General features: G+C 48.5%; 1 protein-coding gene across 2 annotated transcripts in view; it reads right to left on the reverse strand.

The window, feature by feature from the left end:
- The window catches only part of Ext2 (exostosin glycosyltransferase 2), a 139948-nt gene that overhangs the window by 39745 nt on the left and 73674 nt on the right, over positions 1–26529 (reverse strand). The window contains exon 9 of one of the 2 annotated variants that reach the window (XM_004627024.2): positions 7396–7585. The exons of the other annotated variant lie outside the window; for it this stretch is intronic. Within the exon in view, the coding sequence (XP_004627081.1) occupies positions 7396–7585 (190 nt within the window). The remainder of the gene's footprint in view (positions 1–7395; positions 7586–26529) is intronic. 2 annotated transcript variants of the gene reach the window in all.

Consider the following 26529-nt stretch of genomic DNA (forward strand, 5'->3'; position numbering starts at 1 on the left):
CATGTGGTGCTGGGGGATCGAACTGCGGTCCCTGATGCTTTGCCAAGCTTGTTCTAAGTAGGTGCTTTAGACCACTGAGCCATCTCTCCAGCCCGACTTCAGTGTTCTTGTTCTGCATGTAACATTTGTCAGGCGTGACCAGGAAAGCCACGCACACTGATTTCAAAATGTCCATCATGAAACACGGGAAGATCTCGTTCTTGTGAGTCTTGAGGCCACAAAGGAGAACCAAGACGGAGGGAAAGTCTAAGGGGACAAGGCAGTCCTACTGATGTGGATAGAATATCCGAGGTATGAATATATATGATATGACCTCATAATGCATTCAGTCACAATTTTATATTCACCTGTGGCAGACAGCCCAAAACAATAATGGTCAATTTGAACTGCATCTGGGAGAGGGCAGGGCCCTAAGCCACCCTTCCTGCCACTGCCTTTGAACTGCTAATAAGTTAACTCTGGTTTCGTTCACTCATCCCACATCTGTAAGTACCTCTGAATGAATGCAAGGCACACAGTGGCGAAACTGGAGGCTTGAGTTCTGCATTCGCCACCAGATAGAAGCAAGGCTAATTCTCCGAAGAACAACAGGCTAAGGAGGGGAACTGTGTTACTCCACGCAGGCCCTTTACAGATATGGTGTCATTCAATCTTCCCAACAACCCTGTGGGGCAGAATTTACAGATCAAGCAGTATTTATGTGGCCCACAGAAGTGAGTAACTGGTTCAAGGAGACGCAGCTAATAAATGACAAGACTAGTACTGGAACCTAAGTCTGTTGGTGATCAAGGCCAAACGTGACTTGCACCATTGAGTGAGGCCTAAAAAAACCCATTCTATTTCTCTAAGTCTGGGATAAAATCATGAAGGTTCAGTAATTTTCTTCTCTAATCACCTGTATTCTTCCTTGCTTCGAGAAAGAAAATCCCTGTCACTTAACTATGGTTCCCAGACCCTTGTAAAACATGAATAAGTATAGTACCTAAAATGAAGGGGGTGATAGCCCTACCTACTGGACCATGGGTCCTCAGAACTTTTGTTCTCAGAATCCCTTCATGCCCTTAAAAACTCAGAGTCCAAAAGTAGCTGAAGTCACACCCTGGGGGCGCTCCTGGTGGGCTGCACTGAGCTCCAGCTGCTTTCCCAGGAGACCCATGAATAGCGTGCTCAGAATCATACCTGAAGAAACTTCCCTACACAAGAGTATGTTTCCTAGCTCAGACACTGACGTTTTGGCCTCCAACCACATGCACTCTGGCCCTTACAAGGGCATGAGGCTTATGCCTCAGCATCACTAAGCAAACGACTTCAACCTCTCCAGGCCCCCTGGAAGGAGCTCAGGAACTCCTGGGTGCCACATCACGCTTTGAGAGCTGCTGCAAGGCTGCATGTACATATCCGGGCGCCACAGTCTAAGACGAACCAACCAAGCCAAGGAACAGTTTGGAGGGGGCTTTGGGGACAGCGCAGGCCAAAATCCAGGATCCCTACAGAGTGCTTCCGGGTTGGTACTCTAGGCTGCTACCTGGCTGTGCCCAGAGCTGGTCAGCCCTGCAACCCCTCTCCCTGTCAGCTGGCACACAGTGGACAGCTCTGTCAGCAGAGGGCACTGGAGGGCCGCTGTGGGATGGGGGCTTTTCTTGCTGGTTCTGGTGGGCCAGCAAGCAGTGGTACTTGTAGGAAGCCTCTGGCAAATCGAAGTGGTACCTCTGGGGTGAGCTCCACTGCAGCCCTGGCTGCTTTCCTATTTGACATCAGCTGAGATACCTGGGGGCTTCCTGTTGGGGCCTGTAGGCACCAGTGGGTGGCTGGGTCCTCACGCTTCAGCATCCAGGGAGCCACTGCCCTGGCCTCTCCAACGGAGGCTGGATCTCAGGCTGGGGAGCCTGGGGCTTGGCGGGTACTGTTGTTCTCCTCAGTTTACTCCAGCAGTCTATCAGCAGCCTTCTGCTTCCTTGTTAGCAGACATTCTTCTAGGTTAATGACTTCTTTATATTATATTTTCCCCGTTCCAAGTGCTGCATGGTTTCTGTCTTCTCATCAAACCCTGCCTACTACATGAGGGATATTAGAAAGGTTTTCGGAGGAAAAGGAAATTCTTCTCCACGGCCCTCAGAGTTAGGACTGTAACTGATGTCTGGTGAAAGTTCCACAGAAACTAGGTAAGAATTTCCTGATGCAATAATCTGTCTGAAGATGTAATAAAATTCCTTCAGCAGCACAATGTGCCTTTTTACTTGAAATGTACTAACTTTAGTCAGAGTCCCATTTGACATCAGCTGAGAGGCTAAACAGGATGGTTCTGTGGGCCCAGGACACCAGACGCAGCAGCATAGGGCAGTACAGCTTGGGGCACCCCGGGCCACCTCACTAGCTACGGGACCTTGAACCCGACAGTCATTTTCTGCCATGGAAAACGAACAGACCCCACCGCCATAGTGCTTGGCACACCACAGACACATACTGATGTCAGCTGAAGCCAGGGATGGTGGTGCATGCCTGGAAGGCTGAGGCAGGAGGATTGTTTTGAGTTCGAGGCCAGCCTGGGCTACTGAGGGAAAACTCATCTCAAAAAACAAAAAAGCGAAACAAACTAAATGTCAGCTGTACCTTCCCAGTGCTATTTACAAAGGCAAAAAGATCCTTAGACACCTTAAGGAGCGGTGACAGAAGGGCACATCCCCGAAACCCAGTGAAAAGCCCCCAGCTCACATCTTCCATGGCCACTTTCACATCATCAGCGCAATCCTACCATGGAACTGAGGCTATCCCACACAGGAACAAAACCAAAGAATGTGGAGCTTTGTCACGTTAATGCCACTGATTTTCCACGCTGTGACCAGAAAGAGGCCAGCTGCTTTGGTTGAGCAGAGACTCATCCCAACATCACCAGGATCCCAGACTTCCTCTTGGGAGCATGGACAGCGTGCTTGATGCCCAGGGCCTGCCACGCTTGTCACCACAGGAAGCTAGAGGGTCCTGGGGACGATGCGCGCAAAGACTCATGAGCTCCTGTGATGTCTCTGGGGGCGGGGTTGGGCCTCCAGGATGAGCTGGAGGATGAGTCATGGCTGTATCAGAAACATGAAGACTTTCCCTGGTCTAAGTTAGGTCTCAGTCACCAGAGTGGCCTCCTTCGAAGCAATCAGCAGTTCGCGGATCTGTCCCCCTCTGCATGAAAATGGCCTGTGTGGGAAGGGACCACCTTCTCCAGGCTTTGTCATCTTGTCTGTGTGTGTGTGTGTGTGTGTGGTGGGGAGTGGTGCCAGAGACACACCAAGAGGACCCTGGTTGGAAATTCCAATTCTGGTCAAGTTCAGTCAAGAAACTGGGATTGAGTCAGTGGAGGGGAAAGGGGGCTATAAGGTAAAAGAGAAAAACATGTGAAAAACAAGAGATTTTTCCTTCCATTAGCATTTCAAAAGAATAAACTTGACTTTTCTGTCTCTCTGAGTCCCCGACAAGGGTCCCAGGCTACGGACACTCGAATTCGGTGACAAAGCAGGATGATTTTTCTGACCGCTAAATGGTTATAACTGAAATAAAGGCAGTGGGCAAAGGGGGTGGGCTTTGGATCCACAGAGGCCTGTGTTTGTTTCTGCCCCTTGCAACCTTGTGATTTACACAAATTACTCATGAGCTTCATTTTTCTAACGTGAAGATAATAACCGCTTCTTCGCAGGCTTGCTGTGAGGACTAGAGATAATTTTTGCACTTGACAGTCTGGTTCCTAGGATGGGGAACGGAAAGGTTTTAACCACCGGAGTTGTCCTCATCACACGCAGCCTCTTGCGGAGCCCTCTGAGCTCCCTCCCCTGCTGAGAGCCTGCAGCAGTCTAGACGGATGGCTATGGGGAAGTGAGGGAAAGTGTCCAAGCCAGGAGTCTCGAAGCTCTGCTCCAGCCGGCCGCCGCAAAGCCTGATGGGGGTCTCTGCCTCCCCTTTACCTTCTAAACAGGCCAGCTCACGACCTTCACAGCTTGGGTCTCATCCTGGAACTCTGCAGCAGGCGAAATAGAAACATCACCTTCTAGTCACAAAAAGACTAACCTGAAAGAAAACTAGGATTTTCCAGAGATGCGCTGAATTTATGAAGAGCAAACAGCTGAGCCAGCTGACCTGACTGCTTCACAGTATGAGTTCTAATCCAGCTCAAAAGAGAAAAGACTCTTGTGTCCAGGATCATCCTCCTCTTCTTCTGGCTCCTTGTCTTTCTTCTCCTCCTTCTCTAAGTGTACTGATGAATGCTGTCCTCCATGTTGGGCCCAAGGGGGATGTGAGCCAAGGGAGCTTCTGTGTGACCCCGCCGAGGCGCTGTGCCCGGCACATGACCATCAGCACCACACAGGGTGAACAGCCAGGCCGCCTTGCAGGGGCCCAGGTGCTGCAGATGCAGCGCAGACCTGGGCCTCGTGACTCCAGCCTCTCAGGGCCCCAGAATCCAGCTAAGTGGGAAGCGGCTGCCGGCACTCTACGCTGCCCACTCTGCTGCGCTCAGACGCCCCTGACCTGCCCACTCGGGCATCCCCATCATAGCCGGCGATGACAACCGGCAGCTGGGAGGCCCCTGGCGTGATTCAAATTTTAAAATGAAATCAGTTGGAACCAAAGGCTGAAGGATCTAAAACGGACGGCGTATGAGGCCAGGGCAAGGGCAAATGACTGCTATCCCCATCACGCTGGAAGCGGAGGAGCTGTGCGAGGGACGGCAACAGCCTGGGTTTTATTGACAGAGCTTAGAACTAATGTGACACGCGCTCTTCAAGCTCTGGAAGTTCCTATTGCCTCCTCTAAGTGTTTGCTTAAACTTCAAACCCAGCAATTTAGACATAAACGTAACCGAAAGAAGAAAGCATTTGGTGAGCTGGAAAATTAAAAAAATAAAATAAAAGGGGAGGAGGCAGATTGCTGCCCACACTAACCCACCCAGCAGCAGACATGTTAACCACAATGTTTATTTTAGTAAATGTAGAGAAAGGGAAAAACATCACTTTTGCCTCTAATATTTCAAAGCCTGAGACTGGCAATTTTTTTTTTTTTTTTTTTTTTAATATGTATGTTACTAATGCTGTGCATGAAGAATCAGATGCGTTGGCTGGGGAAGCAGAGCTGACAGCCCCGTTTACCAACTAAACAAACAGCCCACAGAAGATTAAACACGGTTCATGTTCTACCCAAACAGCCACCTCACCAGAGCCAAGGGCCCTGACCTAAAAACCACCGTCGAAAAGAAGCCAGTCCATCACAACACATGTCAAAATGAGGGCCTCATCAGCTCAGGCCCCTCCTTCCTCCCTAGAGCCACAGTGTTTGAAAAATAAACCCAGCTCTTGGTCACACAAGGGAACCACTGCATTTGAGCAGGGTCTCAAATGCACAAGTGTTACGTGTGTCACCCACCTCCCAACCCTGGGTTGGTGCTGCCGCCTTTAGTTATGTTAGGGCAGATGCCTGACCAGATGGAAGAGAAAGCCTTCTCTGTTCTCATCTGCCCCAGTCAGTACATAGTTCACTGTATGTTTCAAGTGCCTAACCAAGCTCCTTCACATTTTTTTAGGGTTTTGTATTTTTTTTTTTTTTTTTTTGAGACAAGGTCTTGTTAGGTACTTCAGGCTGGGCTTAAACTCATTATGTAGCCCAGGCTGGCCTCAAAGTCTCAGTAATCCTCCTGCCTCAGCTTCCCAAGTGCTGAGATTACAAGTGTGTGCCTCCATGCCCAGCTTTTCAGTTGCAGTTTTGACTCAGGAATGATGCTTGTGTACGTTATGGGGTCCTGAGCGACAGGCCAGTGAGTGTGCCCAATGTGGGTCTACCCAGTGCGGGCGTCTGCATCCCCATGGCATCCGTACAGACCTGCCCACTGCCTTTCCACCGCCCACAGGGGCGAATGATGGCTGCCTTTAATGAATGTGAGTTGCTGCACACAGGGCGGTGTCCCAGACCCACAAGGCTGCGCACGGCCTTCCTTCTTAAAATGCACTGCAAGGGAAGGAACGAATTAGGCAGGAAGGAAGAGAACTCACTTTGCCAGGGCAAGGCGACTGCTGTGCATGGGCCACGGGGTGGCAGGGCCCCTCTCGACTGCCTGCTCTGTCTGGCACCTTGGCCTACCCGGCAGTCTCCCCCCTTACTCCTGTGACACCAAGACTTGCCCTACTCCCTGCCTCTTTCCTTCTCCTTTATTAAAACCAAGCAAGTGGAATAAAAATCCTGAAAACTGGTCCTGATGCAGTGTGCAGGGAAGGAGAAGCATTGGCATGGAAAACTCTTAAGATAAACAAGCTGTGCTTCAGAGCATAACGTAGCACTTGTGGATGACGCAGCCATTTTGTTCATGCCAAGCGCAGCTCCCTAAACCCAAGGGAAAAATACACAACTGCTCTCAGAGCACAAAGATCTCTGAAGGAGCTTTTGTGATGTCTCACAAGGCACTGAAAACTTGTCTCAAGCAAATTCTGGTTTGCCTAGGAGTCAGAAATGTGGGGCTCCCCTGGCCTTGAGGAGAGGGCCACTACTGGGAGTCTGCTGGCTGACTACCCTGGCTTCCCATAAGCAATTAAAAGCACCAGCCATAAAAAGCAGATACTACTGTCAGGCAATAAACTAGGCCTTATCGGTGACGGTGGCGCACATTACAAACTTCAAACTCATTCCTCGCTCTAATCCATCAGAAACTTCCTGGCTTTAATAGGCTATAAATGGCAGGAGCTTTGAAGTCTTTGGGATTAGGGTCAGTAATAGACAGGCTGAATGAGAAGCTAAATGCAGGTGGAACATACTCGATGGGTCCTGCATTAAAAACAAATCCAATTAATCAAATAGTCCTCAACCCTAGCCTCCAGCCAGCTACTTGCAGGGGTGGCCTAGGCAGGGGACAGGACAATTCGGGAGGGACCAGTGGCAGCCCGGAGGAGATCCCTTGAGGACTGACTCTCCTTTCCCAGCCAAAAGCGAGACTACCCTTTTTAGGGATTTTTTTTTTCCTTCCTCTTAAAGGAGAGCACAGTATCAGCACAGAGATAAGGAAGGACAAAACTAATGCCTTTTAAACTGAGTTTTCATGTAAACAGATCAGCCGATGGTTGAGGGAAGCTGAGCCCTGCTTTCCCAAGGCTGGGAGCCTTTGATCCTCCTGACTGCTAAGTCCTCAGACACTTGTGGCTGCAGAGGATGCCAGAGCCAGGAGCTAAGTGGGCCACCCTCAAGCAGGGATGCGATGACAGAGCTGGCCCCAGGCTGCTCAGGAACACACTGTGGCTGACTCAGCAGGAGGATTCATCTCTAACAGAAGATGCCAAAGATGAAGGTGGCCATGCCAAGTCACGTGGCCAGAGGGGAGCCGCACGCCGGTCCACGCCAGGCACCCTGCATGCAGCCTTCCCACACTCTGCTTACCTTCCGGAGGGTTTTTATTCTGATTATTCCAGACGACTAGCAGCTTGGACAGACTGGGCACCTTGGACACCTCGGTGATGACCCGGAAGAGGCTCTCCACTCGGTCATAGGTGAGGACGATGGCGGTGAAGCCTTGTGACTGAGGGGGGATGAGCGGGAGGAAGAGCGGGTTGCTCACGCTGCTCCACTGCTGCAGAAGGACAGAGGGCCAGGTCAGCGCGGTGCAGAGCGGAGCCCAGCAGCACCTGTGCACTTGGCTACAGCCAAGCTGAGAGCTGAGCAGCTGTTCCCAGTGCCCCTCGCCTCAACATCTGCACAGACTCCCTTTAGGGAGCTGGTTCTGACACCATTACAAACAGAGCTGAGGACTTCCACAGCCGAGAAGAGATGTAAGGTTAAACTTGAGACTAAGCCTAAGCACTTACCTCTGCTCCCTTCCTAACCACTGTAAGGGTGGCTGACGAACATAAAAAAGTAACTCCAGGGCACAGAGACGGAGAAGACACAGGAACCGGTGACAGAAGGAAAGAGCCTCAGGGGGCCACAGAGCAGGCGTGTGGCTGGGTGGACAGGGCCTGTGGGGTGTAGCCGGCGGGCACCTCATGGAAGAGGGGGGCCAAACGCAGCAGGCCTGGCCAGGTAAGAGGGGTGGCACCGGAGCACAGCCTGCTTATGAATCTGTATCAGGAGCAGTTAGTGGTGCAGAAAAATACTACTGCTACTGGAGAGAAGGGATATTTATTCCCCGAGGAAGCAGAAGTTTCAGACACAGGGACTCTGGCATAGCAGAGGGCAAACAGGCTAAAAATGTCTTGTGTTTTCATTTTATTTTTACTGAACATTACTTAACATGCAAACCCGCATGCTGTGCAATGTGTTGCTTAGCCTCCCGGTAGGGCTTGATGGCCATGACTGAGTTTTCTTTTCATCAGTTGGGAAAATGCTTCCTTAATCAATGTCCCCCAAATCCCTTAACACATGGCAAATATCAACGGCCAAGATGCGCCTGCCTCTTCCCATTAAACCCCCTGATGTGGAAAACGGGCAACGTGTTCTGCCCACCCGACAGTGAGCAGCTTGGGAGCACATGCAGCGGCCCCTCAGGTGACCAGTGTGCGCAGGCCCATCACGCAAGTCCCAGGGACGTGCACACCGTGTCTCAGCACGGTTACCGCGACCAGGATCCTCCCACGCTCAGGATCTTCATGCTGAATGAGGAGCCCACAGCCTCGTTCCCTGCCAGTTCCCAAGCTGCTGGTGGCCATGTGGCCAACCTGGCAGCACCCGCCTCCACGGACACCCTCCGGGCAACAAGCGGCCTCATACAAAGAACCTGTGACCAGCTTCAAGTGCCTTCCCATTAATCATGAACAGATTCTGCAACCACAGACATTTCAAGAGCATCTTCAGTAGAAGCAGCAGAAACCAAGGCACAAAGAGAAGAGGAATTCCGAAGAAATAGGCAGCAGAAGAGGCAGGAGGAGATTCAGACAATAAACTACATCCTTAGGGAGATGACATTTTCATTTGTGAAACAAGAATAATAATATTTTTACATAAAATGATCTGTCATTTGTCAAAGGTCAAAAAGATCTTTTAGACGTTAAAAATATGATTGTGTATAGTTTTTTTTTTTTTTTTTTAAAGGATGGGACTCTAAGATGATAAAATATTCCACAGTGGCAAACAAAACAGATTTAAAAAAAGAAGAAGAAGAAATCCAGGATGTCCAATATCCATTTAATAGGAGATTCCAGAAAAAGTACATACAAAACCTGGATAGAAAGATTCTATCGAAGTAGTTAAACCTGTTCTCAGTACAGAAGATTCACGGCCATGAACTTTCAATTCACAAAGGACCAGTAAATAGCCAGTACAGTGAACATAAAAAAGAAGAGAGACAAAAATAAGACAGCAAAATGAAAGACTGAAGCAGAATCTACTATCATATCAAAAGTCAGCACCCTTACACACAGGGCAAAAAGGAAATCCTCCCAATGTGCGAATCTATGCAATGCGCCTGAATGGAGTTCCTTGTACAATTCTCAAAACTTCTCTGTATGCTTGAGATCTGTTCAAAATAAAGTTTAAAGAATAATGAGGGGCCGGGGAGATGGCTCAATGGAATAAGCGCTTCCCTGGCAAGTGCAAGGGCCTGAGTTCAATCCCCGGTTCGGCAAAAATAATAAAATAAAATAAAATAAAATAAAATAAAATAAATAAAGTAAAGTAAAGTAAAATAAAATAAAATAAAATAAAATGCTGTCTGCCTTTAAAAAAAAAAGAATAATGAACTTCAGTCTCTTTCCTACCATGACAAATGTTAACTATTTAAGTGTAGCAACGTAGACAAGTATGTTTGTACTGATGACAGGAAAAGATTATATAATGTTCTGATACCTTTAATAACTTTATTAAGATATAATTCATATATCACAATCATTCATTTAAAGAACATGACAGTTTTGTGATACAGCATTGTTTTTAAAAAATTTCCCACCTTAACCATTTATAAGTGTACAACTGAGTGGCACTGGTACTAAAAACGCACACAGGTAAGTTAGCATGTTTAAAGATAGGATTGAACCCATCTCTGCTAAGGGGAAGAACACAGAAGAATCTCTGCTGCAGGATTCTGCGGAGTGGTGGGGGGCGGCCCGAGGGGGTGGGAGAGGGTCCGGCCCACACTGCGCCTGGGCTGGGACTGGTCCCACCGGCGCAGGGTAGCAGGAAGCTCTCCACACACTCACCGGACCTGGGCTAGGACTTCTGCTGCAGGATTCTGGCTGCCTTACGTGTCCCTCCAGCCTTTTACGCTCCATCCCCCAGGCCCTCTCTCAATTGCGTCCCATCACTGATGGACACTCATCGCCATGTATGTGACCACAGGTACCTACCAGAGGCGGCAGGTGGGGAGGAAACACATGGAGAACACGTGAAGCACGAGCCCAGGGAGCCCAAAGTGCACCCTCAAGTCCTAACTCATCAGATGCTAGAGCCAAAAGGGCCCCCCGCAGAGTTCTCATGCGCAGAAGACCTAACAGGAAAGCTTGTACGTTTCCACAGTGCTGGCTTCTGTTTCTGCGACACCGCACTCTGACTCTCAGCTGTGGTCTCAGGAAGGTGCCAGATTTTATTATTTGTACCCTAGCATCTGGTTACATTTCTGAGAAGAATTCTGAGTTTTCTCCCTCAAGTTTTGCTCTTCATCTCTTCCTGATGTTTGTGGAAAGTGAAGTCACTAAGCAGGCCCCTTGCTGATGTCACAACCTGCAAGGGCGAGGTCCCGGCGTATCCCCCATTATCACCTCCAACCCACTCCACAACTGCTCAAGACACTACACTCCTTACAGCCCACTTGAAAAACACCATTTTAAGTGGAAAAGAGGCACCATTTTAAGTGGAAAAGATTTCTCAATGCTGTTAAATGATTTAACGTGTGATACTGAAATGGCTCAGATTTACCAAGCATTACTAAGAGCCAGGCACTGTGCTTTCATTAGTGTCTCCATGAAGACGTACCACAAGCCCCAAGACAGGTCTGGTCATTATTTTTGTTTTAGAGGTGACAGAACTGTAAGATCAGAACCTATGCATGGTGTTCAAGGCTCTACGGCTTGTAAGTGGTAGAACTAGGATTCAGGCCCACCAGCCTGGTTCCAGAATCCACACTTGCCGTTCCTGGCCTCTCAGTGCTCTCCTACAGACTCAGTGAAGTCCATGGCAAACGCCCTTTCGTAGGCTCCACCAGTGAAGTGTGGAGAACTCCAGTGCTCACTACCTCTAGCTCTTCTCTGAGATGAACACCCCGAAATTCTTCATCACATGTATCACATGTGAGCCAAAAAGTAAGAACCCATTCAAAGGCTATGATTTCAGCAAGCGCACATGGAAGAGAAATGCACCAAACGTATACTGCCGAGACAAGAGCAGCACATAAATTTAAAAAGGTAAATACACCCTTAACGCAGAAGGAAAAACTATTAAACTCCAACAAAATGAGGTTTGTTCTTGGGGAGAAGTGAGACCACAGACACAGCTGCAAGTCTTGGTGACACTGGGAGGCTGCTGGAGACATGCACAGCTCGGATGCCTGGAGTCTGAACTGAGGTGCCCTGAAAGGAACCTATGGTAATGCCAAGGTGCCACCAAGAAGCAGGAGCCAAGACCCGGGCATAAGGACAGATCCGGGCCCATTCCACGTGCCAGCTCCACATGGGAAGTGGACGGTCAGAGGGGAGGACAGGAAGGAATGACAGGCTGGGAAGCGGACGGTCACTTTCTTGGCGCCCCCTCTTCCACAATGCCCACCCCATCCCAACTGGGCTTGAGCCAGCGAAGGCGGCATGGGGAGGGGTGGCATGAGAACTGAGCATGGCCAGGGTTTCCCACCAGTGCAGATTCAGAGAGGACACACAGGCGACAGGTGAGCTATCGCACAGGTCCTCGTGAGAATCAAGCTTGGTTCTTTCCAGTGGGACACACTGCTGGGCTCGAAAGTGGAGTCATGTGTGTGCAGTTCCTTTGGGCATCCAAAGTCCTTACTCTGAGGCCAGGCTCCTTCACTCAGCATCCAGCCATGTGACCCGGGAGAAGCACTTCGTCTCTCTTGCAACCTGGGTTCTGTATCTATAAAGTCCTGCTACCACTACCTTTCTAGCAGCGTTACTGAGCACCAGTGAGGCCACGCCCACAGCACACCTGGCATCCACAGGCACTGGACAGATGGCTGCTGGTAGCTCATCTTGTGTGAGGAACCAGCTCTGCGCATGCAATTTTTCCTTTTCCTTCCTAGGCATTGTATTTTACCTGACCCAAAACCCCATGACAACAGAAGCCATAACGCCCAGCACCAAGTACAGAGCTTAGTGCTGCTTAAGAAGAAAAACAAACCCAAACAAACTTGCTGAAAATGCAGTTAAGTTAAAGGTCAAATGACTCAGGACACACCCTGTCTGTCACCAATCTCCAGACACAAGCAGGTGGTGGACACGCAGATGAGCAAGGAGGTCCGGAAGAGGTTTCAACTTAGCCAGTTCAGTTCTGTGGCACTCAGGCTGTGCCAGGCACAGTGGCGAAATGTAAGACCTTACGGGGACTTTAACCAAGGCCTGGAATCTGGGCCTTGCCACTTACTATTTGTCAGTTTCGTCATCTGTAAAATAGGACTACGACAGTTCCTAGCTCATTGCATTAGGACGGTCAAAGATGACTATGTGCAGAAACATCTAGCAGAGGGCTCAGCGCATGATGTCCTTAGTGTTCAAAGCAAACACTAAGCACTTCCTGTTCCTCCCAACTTGCATTTTTCTCACCTGCTGAACCCTGGTCTAACCCCTTCTCCAACTGTTCCTGCTAGAGTTATTTCATTTAGTCTGCATTTCCCAATCACAAACCCTATGCCTGGAATAGGGCTAAAACTGCAAAGGTAAACACACTCCATTCCTTCAAAATGCACCTAATCTGGTGGGGGCAAACAGCGAGGTGAAAGACAAATTACAATGCAAATAACAGGTAGCGCAAGCAGGCACGGGGACCTCCCAGAGGAGGAGGGCACCGAGGTTGGCACAGTCACCTCCGTCCCCTTCCCCTTCCGAGGACAGGAAGATGAGGGCCTGCCGGAGAACCCCAGACACACAGAGTAACAATGAAAGACCCTACAGGGCCACCCTGGTGAGGAAGGGTGGAGAGTTCACAGGCACAAAGAGCCTCACCTGGCAAAAACTTTCTATCCCTGAATACTGTTTAACTGATAAGCTAACGCAGTCACTTTTATGTTCTACTTCTAAAGGGCATGAGCAGGAAACTCTGCTCTTCAAGGAGGCTGCCACGTCCACTGCCCTTCTCCTCCTCCGATGCAATCCCATTTGCCTGCGGAGCTGCACTACGGGATGGAGCGAGGCAGCTGTAATTGGGGTGCACACGTTTAGACCCTCCCCTTCACTGGTGTAAGGTCAACAAACCAACCCCCAGAGAAAAAACCACCAGAGACGGGCATTTCAGAAATGGCATTTAGACACCTCTGAAATGCCCTTCAGGGCTGACCCCCTGCTGGCTGGCCGTAGAGAGTCTACAGTCTGGGACCTCTTGACCCCACTTTCTGCAGGAAATCAGGAGAATTTAAACCTCCATAATTTACTCAAGGCTCCAAGGCAAACAATGCTGGCAATTAACCCCGCTCCCTCATTAAGTCTCTGCCATAGTGACAGGGCACGAAGCCAGTGTCCAGCAGCAGAGGCCTGGGAACCAAGCAGGGCTAGGCCATCCTGGCCACCCCTGGAATCCTGGTGTCAATGCAGTTCCCAAATGGACTCCTGAAACCGCTGTCAGAGGTGGGAGGGGACACTGCCTCCGGAACAAGACGTGAGCATCACTGTCATTCCAACAAAGCTGGCATTTGGCCAAAAGGGTGTTCGCCTCTTGCCTGCCCTCAGGCCTGGCCCTCCTTCTCACTCCTACCATGTATATTCGTTATGGAAATTCCAATAAGAAATCCTGTATTGCTACACTGCAGTAACACAAAGAAATCCGTGATCACCACGACAGCTGTCAGGTCTCATGCCTCCCGGTGCACCCTGGTGGTGAACATGAGTCCCCTTGTGGTGGACCCTGAAAAGCCCCAGTGTATGGGCTCTTGGGGAGCACAAGAGCTGAGGCCCGGGAAAGAAGGCCTTGGGAGAGACAGCAACCTGAGAGTCAGCGGCCAGTCCTCCAAGGGCTTCCTTCTAGAGATTTGAACCTGGGCGACCAGTTGTGCCCGTGGCTCTTCCTACGCGAGGGAAGCTTCAGGCCCCTCTGCAATTCTGGTTTGCATTTTTACAGCTGCAAGGTCATGAGTGCCCCACTGCAGCTTAGCCACAGCCACTGTGGGCCAGGTTCCGCCACCCAAACCCAGGCAGCTGATGAGCAAGTGGCCTCTGCTGGCCTTTCTACAGCATCCTCGTGGAGCTGCTTGGGGACTGTGAAAGCAAGAGGGAGGATAACCACGTTCTGTGACCGACGGCAGCCCTCTTGTGACCTAATCCACCCACCAGAAACCAAGCTGGAATGCAGGATGACTCAAAATGCAATCGCTCTTCCTCACTGTGTCAGAGCCCTTCTGTGTCACCGTGGATAATGTCATGTGAAAGTAAGAGACTTCAGCAGACATTCGAGTCCACCCACATCTGATTTAAATGAAGGCGGTTTGCCTGAGCAGGAAAGCGAGGAGTCGGTGGAGAAAGGAAGAAAGGAGGACAGGCCTGCTACCCAGAAGCTTTGAGTGCTAGTAATGAGCAGCCCTACCTATTCCTACCTTGATCGAAAGGGCAGTTTTCTTGGTTGTTTTGAAGTTATCAACCCTTACCTCAATATGGTTTCAATTATGAATTACCAGACTAAAAGGGGAAAAAAGCTTTGATTTATTCTTTTTTGCTCCAATTATGCATGATGTGTTTCCACTGAAGACTCTGAAAAGTATTTCATCATGCCTCCCATCCTGAAGTGGTCAAAGGGCAAGACCAGAAGGCGTTAACCCTTTCAGTTCCCCTCTAGGTTCAAAGAGACTCCTATCAGTGGGCACAGGCCAAGGCCTTTGAAGCAGACAAAGCAACAACAGGGTTAAGCATTAGCATCATATTACTAACATGCGGAAGGGTGGTGTCCCTTATCCAAAATGGTGAGATGATATTCATGTTCACGGTCAATGGGAGATCTGAAAGGGGCGATCAGTAATGCAGCCCACGCTGCCTTCACCATTAAACCTTTACGGCCCCATCGACCCAGGCTGTGCTGACCAGGAAACTGGAGGATTACAGAGCCGAGGGCATCTTCAGACAGCATCTGACTTAGCTCAAGAGAGAAATGTGGTGGGGACAAGTCCGAAGCCTACCTGTTGCCACATGTACTTAATTCAGTTTACTCTCAAATAATAACTAGGTGTTTTTAATGCTAGAGGCCCAATCTCTCTGATTACATATGAAACTGGCTTATAGTAGATGAACAAAATCAAAGGCCTGAAGTCCCCTTAGGGCTGCAGACCCCACTAAGAGAGACAACAAGCATCTACTTGGACTCCTGCTGCCTGTTTCCATGAATCTGTGCATACAGGGGTTTTCTAGATCGTAGAGTTGGGAGGCGTCTGACTACATTTGGATGGACTAAAGTACCAGGGACTCTGATGCTCCAACAGCTGAAAACACTGGGCCGTGAGTGTGAGCTTGGGTCAGAAAAGCAGGCGAAGCACTTCTACCACCTTCTCTACATTTCCTCTCTGGATGCTTGTAAGATTTTCTCTGAGGTACTGCTGTTTCATTACCTAGCGGTATGCTATTTCTACTTATCCTGCTTGTGGTTTGTTGGTCTTCCAGGGCCTAAGGCCTGGTGTCATTCAACGATTCTGGAAAATTGTCAGCTATTATGCTTTCCCAAAGAACTCTTTCTCGTCTCCTTCCCTCACTGCTCCATTTTTCCACTTCGCTTCATATACTTCTTCATATTTTCCATCCTTGTCTTCTGGGCTACACTCTGAGCAACTGCCTTGACTCTAACACGCTCGCCCGATGATCAAAGTCCTCAGAGGCCTGTCCTGCAGGTTCTCGCACTGATGCTGCCTCACTTCTTTATGGTTCTGTGCTTTCTATGAGCTACTCATTTCCTTATTTAATTTGTAAGAAGTATTTGAGCCCTGGACTGAAGATGGGCTCCCTAAGACAGGTTTGCATCTCCTTCCTAGCAACTCGGGGCGGGCCACAGTCCACCGAATTCCCTTCTCAGGATTATCTGGACCATACTGGCACAACCCGCATGGGACAGCTTGCGGCTGCAGCTCGGCACCAGGCCAACCCACACACTTGTACACCCTTCACTGAAGACACAAGCAGAGGTCTCAGGAGACATCCCCGCCCGCGCCCCCTGCCTCCTCCACACAGGGAGCAGGTGGAAGGAAGCTCATCGGAGAGTGCGCCATGGCAAAACCAGCTTCTGTGTCCACTCATTCCTGTAAGTTTTCATACAAATCCTCTGACGTGTGTATCCTTCCTGTCCTGCAGCTCCACTCTGTTTCGAGGCTCTCAGCACAGACCTCTCTTGCCTGCCAGCCCATGACCCGGTTAAGACTAATCTCTAGTACTTCATGCAGTAGCTTAGTTTTTCAGCTGGGAAGGGCACTTAGCGTATCTAACCACCACAAAGCCAGGGATAGAGTCATTTTATATTAACACTGTCAATTTAAAATTAGGTGTCACTGTTTCCTACTTAATTTGGGGGCCACATTTGTATGCAAGATGAAAACTACTAGGAAAACTGGGCATTACATTACACTAGATGAAATCCTCACATCGAGAATTCTCACATTGTATGAATCCCTAGGCTTTTTCATATCTCCGTTCTCTTTTAAAAGTGAAGTGACAGGGGCCGGGAGATGGCTCAGTAGAATAAGCACTTGCCTGGCAAGCCCAAGTGTCTGAGTTCAATCCCCGGTTCCACCAAAAAAAAAAAAAAAAAGAAAAGAAAAAAAGTGAAATGACAGGGAGGTGCGTCTTGGGAGGAAAGCTGAATAACTGTGTCCTTCACATGTAAGAATGGAGTCAACAGAAAACTACATTTGGGGTGGGAAGGGCCAGGTGACAGAAAAGATGCAAGCAGGCTTTTCTGAGTCCAAGGAATCCCAGAACTTTCCCAGACCAGAGTCTTGCCCAAGTCCAAGTTCATGCTTCTGTAAGCTGAAGCACTACACAGCCGGCTCCCTGCATGTGCAGGTTCAGCACCTGAAGCCCTACCACTGTGGGTCAAAAGCACCTGGGAAGAACTCTGCACTGAGGACGGACAGACTCCCTTCCTTGTCGTCACTCCTCAAACATTACAGCCTCATGACGATGGGCCTGGGATCATGAGGACTTTGGAATGCGCACCTCCCTTGATGCCACTTACACAGGGGAGCTGAGCACTGATGGCTTCTGGTATCCGTGGAGGCCTGGGAGGCAGCACCCAAAGGACCAAGGACAGCTGTGCTGTGGCCTTCCCATCAACGCTTCACTGCTGATAGCAGTACACCACTTATAAAATTCTTCCTCCTAAATTATGCCCTTAGTTTTCAGAATAATCCTCTAAAGTAAGTATTATTCCTATTTTATAGCTCAAAATAACAGATTTCAGAGAGACAAACCCATACAAGGTCAAGTTAATAAACAACTCTGAACTCAGGTTTGATTCTAAAATTTTCTTGTTGCCAATTAGTAATCAGCCACCAACTGTCACAGTATTCTTCTGGAGTTAGTATGACCATCATCCCTAAACCCAGCCAGCCCTCCAGATGAGCAAAATGTTGCAGAGAGTTGGTAAATCACTGCAAGTAACTCAGATCATCACCAGGAAAGAAGGGATTAAAACGTGCCGCTCAGAAACGTCTGTGCTGCAGTTCGCTTACTGAAGGCTCACAGGTTAAACCCATGTGAATGCCTCTTGAAAATTCCTGTTATTAACTGAGTTTCAGCTACTTCAATTTTTTCTTTATATAGCACTGAAATTCACATTTGGCCCAATGCCCACCCTTCTTCTCTGATGCCAAACTGCTGTCACGAAGAGCAGAAAGGGTTGCTGCTGATTGCTTTTCAGGTAGTAGGGGAAAAAGTTGACATTTCATCCTCCTCTTGCTTGGAAAGGAAGGCGATCATTTATAAGAGTCCTCATCTGGCCGTGGTATCCATCAGCGGGATGGATGGAAGCCAGTGAAATGGCTCAACACAGCCATATTAAAAGAATTTGGAATGAGGAAAGAGAGGGCTCCATATGTTGATCTTTTTAATAATTCATGAGTTCTATCAGTCTGCAAGTAATAAATTTCACTAAATATATCTATGGTATGATTGCTTAAGATACTGGCAAAGATACCATACCATTGATTTTATTGGTTTACAATTTGATATATTAAAAATAACAGTTCAGCTGTCTGACGGTGCAAAAGATTGCGATTATTTTTAGAACATGGTCTTCAAACACGCAGTCATTACCCCTTGGTCTTTTATTTCATAAGTATACTGAGAACATCTGAAAGAAATGCCTCAATGAAAAATACTGACTTGAATCAAACAGGTCTGGTCTATAATCCAAAGGCCAAATGTCTAAGGATATTAACAAGGGCTTAAACCATTACTTTTTGTGACAGGTAAAATAGACTCACAATTTCATCTGGTTATCCTACGCTTGAAATACTGGCAGTTTGAAAGAGTGGCTAGTTCGCTGGCCCTGGCATACGAACGTGTGTCAATGGTCCACTGGTGTCCCGAGAGGTAGGTGATGACACAGGAGAGACTGCACTGGCTTGGGAAATGGGAACTTTTGGAAAGGATGAAATTACAGCTTGTGACATCCACGCACAAGACACCAGCACAGTCTGAGCAAGACAACCAAAGTTGTGGTACCATTTTGAGCTGATAAAGACTGTAATACCATCATTTAAGTCAATGTAGTCGAAAAACCAACCTCTACAATGTAATCACTTGTTAACTCTTAATTTCCATGGAATTCCAATGAGACCTATGTTTTTCTCTACTGTTTTATCCCCACTTCTTCTTGGAAAAATAAAAAGTCATAAACCTACAAAGGCAAAAAGAACAAGAAAACAAACAACTAATCAGCAGTTGACAAAATTTTGGAAGGTAAGACCGACGGAGTCATCCTCTTCAAAATGCTCTCGCTATAAAACACAAAAACACAGGATGAAAATCCTTTTAAGTTCACGGCTGAGGGCACAGGAAAAGGTGAGTCCCAAGGGACCAAATATGGAGAGAAAACCGCTAGTGGGCGGGCCCAGGGCAGAGCAGGGCGCTCACTGCTATTGCTGGGGATGCAGGGCCCTGGTTCTGGCGCTGCTGGTGGGAAGGGCCCTAACTTTGGGCCCCGGGAGTGAGAGAGGAGGAAGCGACACCTGCACACACAGCCTTGTGGGCCACGCAGTGGGGGAAGCGGGCCCCGGGAAGGCTGCTCCAGTACACAGAGGAACACAGCTCAGTCCTCTTTCTGGAGAAAAGGAAATGCCATCCCCAGCCTGTCCCGGTGATGAGGTCAGGAGCTGCCCCCTTGGGAGCCTGGGAGAGGCTCACCCTGGTGGAGGGTTGGGTCTAAATAGGCTCTATCTGTGGCCTACAGAAAGGCTGAGCAAAGAACTAATGGTGGAAAGTGATGTGTCTCTGTGGGGCCTCTGGAATGCCTGCAACAAGCAAAATACCAAGAACAAACAAATAACTCTAGGAAATATCCCCTCATGCCACGCTGCCATTACTCTCACGGAAAGCCTCTGAGAGGATGAACTCATGCTCTAAGATTATAAAACCTACCGGGAAAGAGTGCTCCAAAAGCAACAGGCAGGAGCAGAGGGCAGCGCCAGGCCCGCAGGGAATGCAGAAGGCTGCGCAGCCAGTGCATACAAAGTGAACATCTCGTATCAGTACAGATATAAAAGAAGGAATTAAAAACATAAAAAAAAAAAAAAAGATACAGGGGGTAGGGGGATAGCCTGGCAAGCAGATTTGAAAAATGATGAAACAGAACCTACACAAACCACCACTGAATCTCAAATCACTGTGGATGGGTTAAAACATATTAATCACAGGGAAGGACAATGGGAAAATAGACGTAGAAACTTATACAGCAGGCAGTAGGGAGAGGCGGGACCTGGGGAGCCTGAGGACTAAGCAAAACTGGGAGACGAAAGTACGGAGAATGAAAAGGCACTTGAACAGTCTTCCAGAGGGAAAGACCAACGAGAACCACATACATGTGAAGTTCACAGAAGCACTGAAAAACATCCCAAACTAATTCAACACATAATCTTCAGGTTCCAGAAGAAAACTTACTCTCAAACGCGGAGAGTAGAGGAGAAGGAGGTCGTGCCAGGCAATCATTCTAACACCTGACGCAGGCAGGGACCGCCAAGGAACGCTACAACGAGTGGGCGAGGGCTTGAAGGGTATCGGGCTTCCTTCTGTTGTTCTGTTTTTGTGGTGCTGGGGATCAGGCCCAAGCCCCCGGACCTTACCGATGCTAGGCAGTAAGGCCTGCCTGAAAGAGTAACAAGATATTTACATGGCTTCAAAGTATGCTCCCACAAGACACATAATAAAAGAAAAAAAATAGTAACTTGACACTGGAAAAACCTATGATCTGCATTATTGCTGCCAATGATGGGACAAATTGACATCATGTGTCTTCTACTCTGCTTTTGTGATATTCTTGTCTAAAATGCATAATTTTACATCTAATCAGCCAAAAGAATCAGCTTAACCCAAGTCAAGAGACAGCTTATAAAACGGCTGACATACTCCCTTCAAAAATGGCAACCCAAACCAACAAGAAATTGTTCAGGAGGCTAAAGAGATACCACAAACAAATGCCATGCATCTATGGGATTTTCTTTTGCTGTACGGGACATTACTAGAGTAAATGACCAAATCTTAGGAAGGTCCACAGTATATACTAATTCTGCATCAAAAGATGCTCCATCCTGATGCTCTGGAGAGCTGCATCATTGGGACTCTGAAGAGAGGGCTTAGGAGCAAGACCGGGTCACAGCTGTAGCTCCCTCCTGCAAGAGCAGGGAGACCCCACAGACGGAGTGGGGCAGCCAGGGAGCACAGGGAGAGACACAGACACAGAAACTTTTAGGGCTATTAAACAAATATAGATAGAAGAACAGGCTATGTGGCAAAGAACAAGGACTAGAGAGGTTGCAGACACAGGATTCTGAGCTCAGGAGGCGCAGCGGCAGGCACCCCACCCCACCCAACGCAGTAGGGCAAGCAGAGGGTGACAGTCTCCTCCCCCACTTAGCTGCCAGGCACTTGCAGCCCAGGCCCCCACCCAAGGCAGGATGATGGTTCTGGACTAGGGAACCGGTCTGAAGGAACAACCCCAGGGGCGAAGGACAGGGGCGACCTCTGACCTAAGCACAGGCCAGTGGGGGCTCTACTGCATCCGCCTCCCACTCTAGGGCAGGGTCAGGAGCCAGGAATCTCCAGGATCTTAAAAAAAAAAAAAGCTCCTAACATCAGGGACAACAAATAAACTGCGAAAGGCATGCAAAGGAGACAAACCATGGGAGGATCTGAAGAAAAATGAAAATAAACATGAAAACCCATAAACAATGTCTTCAGAGAGAGAACATATTCGATTCTTAAAACAATTCTAACCTCTAAAGAAGGGATTGCTCAGAAATATTTTTTAAAACCCCTTGAGTATAAAAACTGAAAAAAAAAAAAAATAACAAGAAAGGGTAGAAGATAAACTTGAGGAAATGCCTGAGAAATTAAAGCGAGGCCCAGGAGCAGGGAAAGGTAAGGAAAGTGAGGACCAGCTCAGCCCTCCCATCATCTGGGTAACGGAAATTCCATCAAGAGGGGAAAAAAATAGAGAAAGAAAATAATCAAGGAAATAAAACAAGACATTTTCATAGAACTGAGAGACAGGGCTCTCCAGTTTTAAAAGGGCCCAATTCAGTATTGTTAGCAAAAATAAATGAATAGATAAAATAGAAGAGGAACTTGATCCCAGGGCAAATCATCATAAAATTTTCAAAATGCAGAATTTGCCAAGAGCTTAAAAAAAAAAGGCACATAAAAGATCAGGAATTAGAACATCACGTCACTTCTTGCATAGAGAGGTGAGAAGACAACAGAACAATATTTTCAGAATTCTGAACAAAGCCCATGTCACCCAGAAGTTTGCACTTGCCAAAAGTATTAATCAAATGTGAAATAGAATAAATACTTTCAGATGCAAAAGATGACTTCCCTTTCTTGGGAAGTTAGTGGGAGCAATAAACCAGAAAAGAGAAAATGTGAGAGGCTGGAAACCAGGCATCTAACAAAGCGGAGAGGATGAAGGGGAATTCCCAGGAACTGAAACTCAGGTGGCTGCAGTACAGGAGCAGGAGCTTCAGGGTCACGGGAGAGGGGCAGAGGAAGGAAGAAGGAAAGATGAGAGAAAAGGTGGCTGGAATTTACTTGTGCTTCACCATTTCAGTACTTAGGGGTGACTTTAGTAAAAACCAATTAGGCCAATGGAAAAGAAAAAAGAGGCCACTCTTAATTTCCAGGAGAAGGTATGCAGAAGGAAACTGCAGGCATTGTGAGCTGATCCAGTCGAAAGCAGTACTTAGGCAGTTGTCCTAATTATGCATACAATGAATAATACTTTAATGAAAAGTGATGATGTGAGGGAAGGAGAAACATCCTAGGGAAGGGGGGACAGCAGGAGAGAAAGTGCTAACACAGAGGGTGGAAAAGATGTCTCTGACTAAGAGATTTATTTATTTATTTTTTTCTGTGTATTAGGGAAGGGTCTACAGGGTGTTCAGGGTCTCACTACTAGATTGGACTCGTAGTGTTTCTCCTGTTCACAGCCTCCCAGGAGCTGGGACTACAGGCATGCGCCACCATGCCCAGACTCAATCGCTGTCTCAGCACACCCAGGGGATTGAACACCAGGCCCTGCGCCTGCTTGCAGGCACTTTAATCTGCTAAGCTACTTGGCCAGCCCTCCCTCTGACTAAGAAAGTTAGAAATGGTTCTATGAGCACTTTTTAGGGGAACATGAAGACAAATATCAAAGAAAAGTTAAAGGAGTTAAAAGCAGTTGCCTCTTGAGAAGCAGTCCTGATTTTTATGAGATGCTTATCTGATGATTTAAATTCATGTGTTCAGCCCTTTCAACACGTGTTAAACCGTACTATGTTTCAAAGCACAAAATTAGAAAATGTTGTTGAGAAAAAAAGTGGGGGCAGAAATTAAGAATCGACCTCTAGTTAGTAGTGTGGAAATCTCACTGATCTACAGCTATGATGACTTGTTTCTTAGAAAAGCACACTGAAAAATTAACTGTGAGACACATCCAAAGGACAGAATTGATGTTCATTGTCCTAAGGACATGATACAGAAGTGAGCCTCAAGGGAGAATTACGATGGGCCCTGAAATAAGCAAGGAACGAGATGCACTAAGAAGAAGGGATGAAAGGGCCAGCCAAATAGCTCATTGGATTAAAGTGCCTGCAAGCAGGTGTAGGGGCCAGGGGTTCGATCCCCAGGCCTGTCCTACCGTGCCGGCCTCACCCCCAGGGCATGCTGAGACAGTGATTGAGACTGGGTACAGTGCTGCGTACCTGTAATCCCAGCTCTTGGGAGGCTGTAAACAGGCAGATCACTAAGAGTCCAATCTAGTAGTGAGACCCTAAACAACCTGTAGATCCTTCCCTAAAATACAAAAAAAAAAAAAAAGAAGGGATAGCGTAGAGCTGGTCCTGAGAAATCCTGCCACCTGCTGTCTTCCCACAAGTTGTGGGCTGTCAGGCAGCAGCTGGGGTTCGGTTGGGACAGTGGACCACAACAGCGCGTGTCCCTCCACCACGGGCGCTGCCCCACAGTAGGGTGTCAGTTGCGTGGGAATGCCAGCTGCTCTCCTGGGAAGGCTCTGGGTGTTCGTGCCACAGACCTGCACAGCGAGGCCACCCTAGCACGCCCCATCTGCTCTCTCTTCATCTCCAAAGGTCCTCTCCAAGCCGTCTGGAATCAGCCAAGCTCTGCAGCTCTTTGTGTGCAGTCCGGCCCGGCTCCCTCATTCCCAGACTGTTGCTGCTGACCTCAGGCTGTCCAGTGTGCTTCCAGAGGAGTGGAGAGTCCTCCAAAATGGGTTTATATTTCAGATGGGATCCTGGATCACTTGTGCAAATGCAATTCGATAAACGTGATACCTTCGAAACAACAGGCTCAACGAAACTTAAACTTACCTAAAATTTCAAAATTCCACACATGTTTGAATGGAATCTAGGCAGTGGGAGGAAGAAGGGTCTGAGAATAGCCAAGAAGGCCTCCTGCGGGGCAGGGTAGGCTCTGAAATTCCAGAGAAACATTCCACAACCTGGAAGCTAAAGGGCGCTGAGTTGAATTACATAGACTGCTAACCTGGTATCTTTTCAACTTAAGAGCTCTACTGCATACATCTGGGCTGGCGCTTCCTCACCCTGCAGAGTGATTTATTGCTTGTTAGTATTTACAGCTGAGTGATATTTTCAGCTGCTTGTACAACCAGAGCCCCTGTGAACGAGGGCCGCCATCTGGTCATCTATGTACAGGCAGCCACGAGACCTTCACACAGATAGAGGCAGCCTGGCCCCTGTCTCTGGGTGCTTCTAATGCCAGCTTGATGGGGCAAGAGGAGAAGCCGGCTGGAGGGGAGGAGGATGAGGAGAGCCTTCTCCAGAGTGTGCATGAGGAGACAGACAAAAATCAGGCTCCACACCAGACACGGTCCCCAGATCTGCAGCACCAACACCCAAGACCCAACACTTGGGAACTTGCTCGAGATGAAGATTCTAGACCCCCGGACTAGAGCTAGCCAGCCTGAGTCTTGGGGTGCAACGGCACTGCTCTGTATCTTAACAGCTTTCTGGAGATTCTGTGCAGACAACGTTGGAGAGCACTTCCCAGCAGCAGCTCACAGCTCCGACTGCGATCCTCGTGGGTGGCTCCTGCCCATCAGGCGCTTACGCTACGCTCTCCTCCGGACCATCCGCCACCCCTTCTATCTTTCAACATGGGCTGCAGACCGAGGCTTCTGGAAGCCCACCCAGATTCACAGACCTCACCCGAGGTTTTGCAGCTAAAGCCTCACCCTGGCTAGAGTCTGTTCTAACAAACTCTTTGTTTTCCCACCCAACTCTTACAGTGGGTACAACAATTCATTTACATAATTTCCCCAAATTTCTCACCGACTTTTATCAATACCCGTGGGAACCCATCCTTAGCTCCCTTTTCTGTTCCAGGTATGATATGGTAAGTGCAGGAAAAAAATGGGAGTGTCATTACTAGTGTTATGGTAATGACAAACTTGAAAGGATCTGAATGTCTATCAAAGAGTAGGTAAAATGACTAAGACTATACAAAATCACACTGTGGGCAACTAACAGGGAAGTAGGCCATTCTGCATCTTGTTAAAACTATATTATGCTTGCTTATCAAAAACTGCCAGCAATGTGAGTGGCACATATCAGGGACCCCAAGGTGCACAGGTCAGTGCCCACATGCCCCAGCCTCCATCCTTTGGCCTCTGCCCATGTCTGGGAGCCTGGCCCGCTGGCCAGCCCGGATGCAGGGACGAGGCTCGCCCCCGCCAGGCCATCAGTGGCACCACAGTGAGAAGGGACGCCAGAGTGGAGAGGATGCAGCTTTACTACTGGGTGCGTTTAAAAGAGAAGAAAGAGAAAAGGACGAGAAACAGAAGAAGTGAACAGAAAACGCAAGCGCCCAAGATGAGGAGCTAAGAAAACTACAGACAAAAACATGCATGCTGCCCTTCAAAAGGAATTCATTCCAAACCAAGGACCCCTCTCCCTAATGTGACAGATCCCAGGGACTCGGACTCTACGCCCAAGTGACTGTGGCCAGCATTTCTGGGTGCTGATGGCGTGGCACAGTGTGGCTCATCCATTCAGCCTCCTCTCACTGCACAGCCATGCTTCTGGCGACACAAACTTGCCGGGGCCAGCCTGCACGGCCTGCTCACCCACACACTGGAGTGCCTTTACATTAAACAAAGGTAGTGTCGCTGCTGCCTTAATCTGGCTGGAACGGGACTCTGGGCAAGGGTTCTCGCCTCTTGCTCCCCAGGAGAGTGGGCGCAGGGTCAACCTAGAGAACTCAGGCCAGCCACAACCCACGCCTCCTGTGCCTCGGGGTCTGGCATTGGAAACTCAGAAGAAACTAGAGAGGGTCCCCTGTGGGTCAGCACAGAGGGTCTCCTCTGCAGTCTGCTCAGCACTTCTAAGGGGAGTGAGGAGTTCCCCACCAATAAATCACCCCCACTTAGGCCTCCTGTCTGTCGTGTCCCTGAAGACACAAAAGTACACAGCCTGCTGTTTTAAATCAGGGCTCTTGTCTGACCTTCCAGTAATGTGACAGATACTGAAGTACCCTTAAAAGGAGTATTTAAGAGTTAAAGAAAAAAAATGCAGACTTTTGTAGTCACATATCCTGATTCATGCTTTTATGCCTGTGCTCTCTCCCAAATTAAGAGTTCAGTACTTGGGCCATTTTGTCTTAAACCAAAGCATTACCTATTTCTAGACTGTAAACCTTCCCATTTTCTCTTAGTCTATGTTCTTTTTTA

Source organism: Octodon degus, unplaced genomic scaffold (genome assembly GCF_000260255.1).
Source record: "Octodon degus isolate 3935 unplaced genomic scaffold, OctDeg1.0 scaffold00018, whole genome shotgun sequence".
NCBI classification, from domain to species: Eukaryota; Metazoa; Chordata; class Mammalia; order Rodentia; family Octodontidae; genus Octodon; species Octodon degus.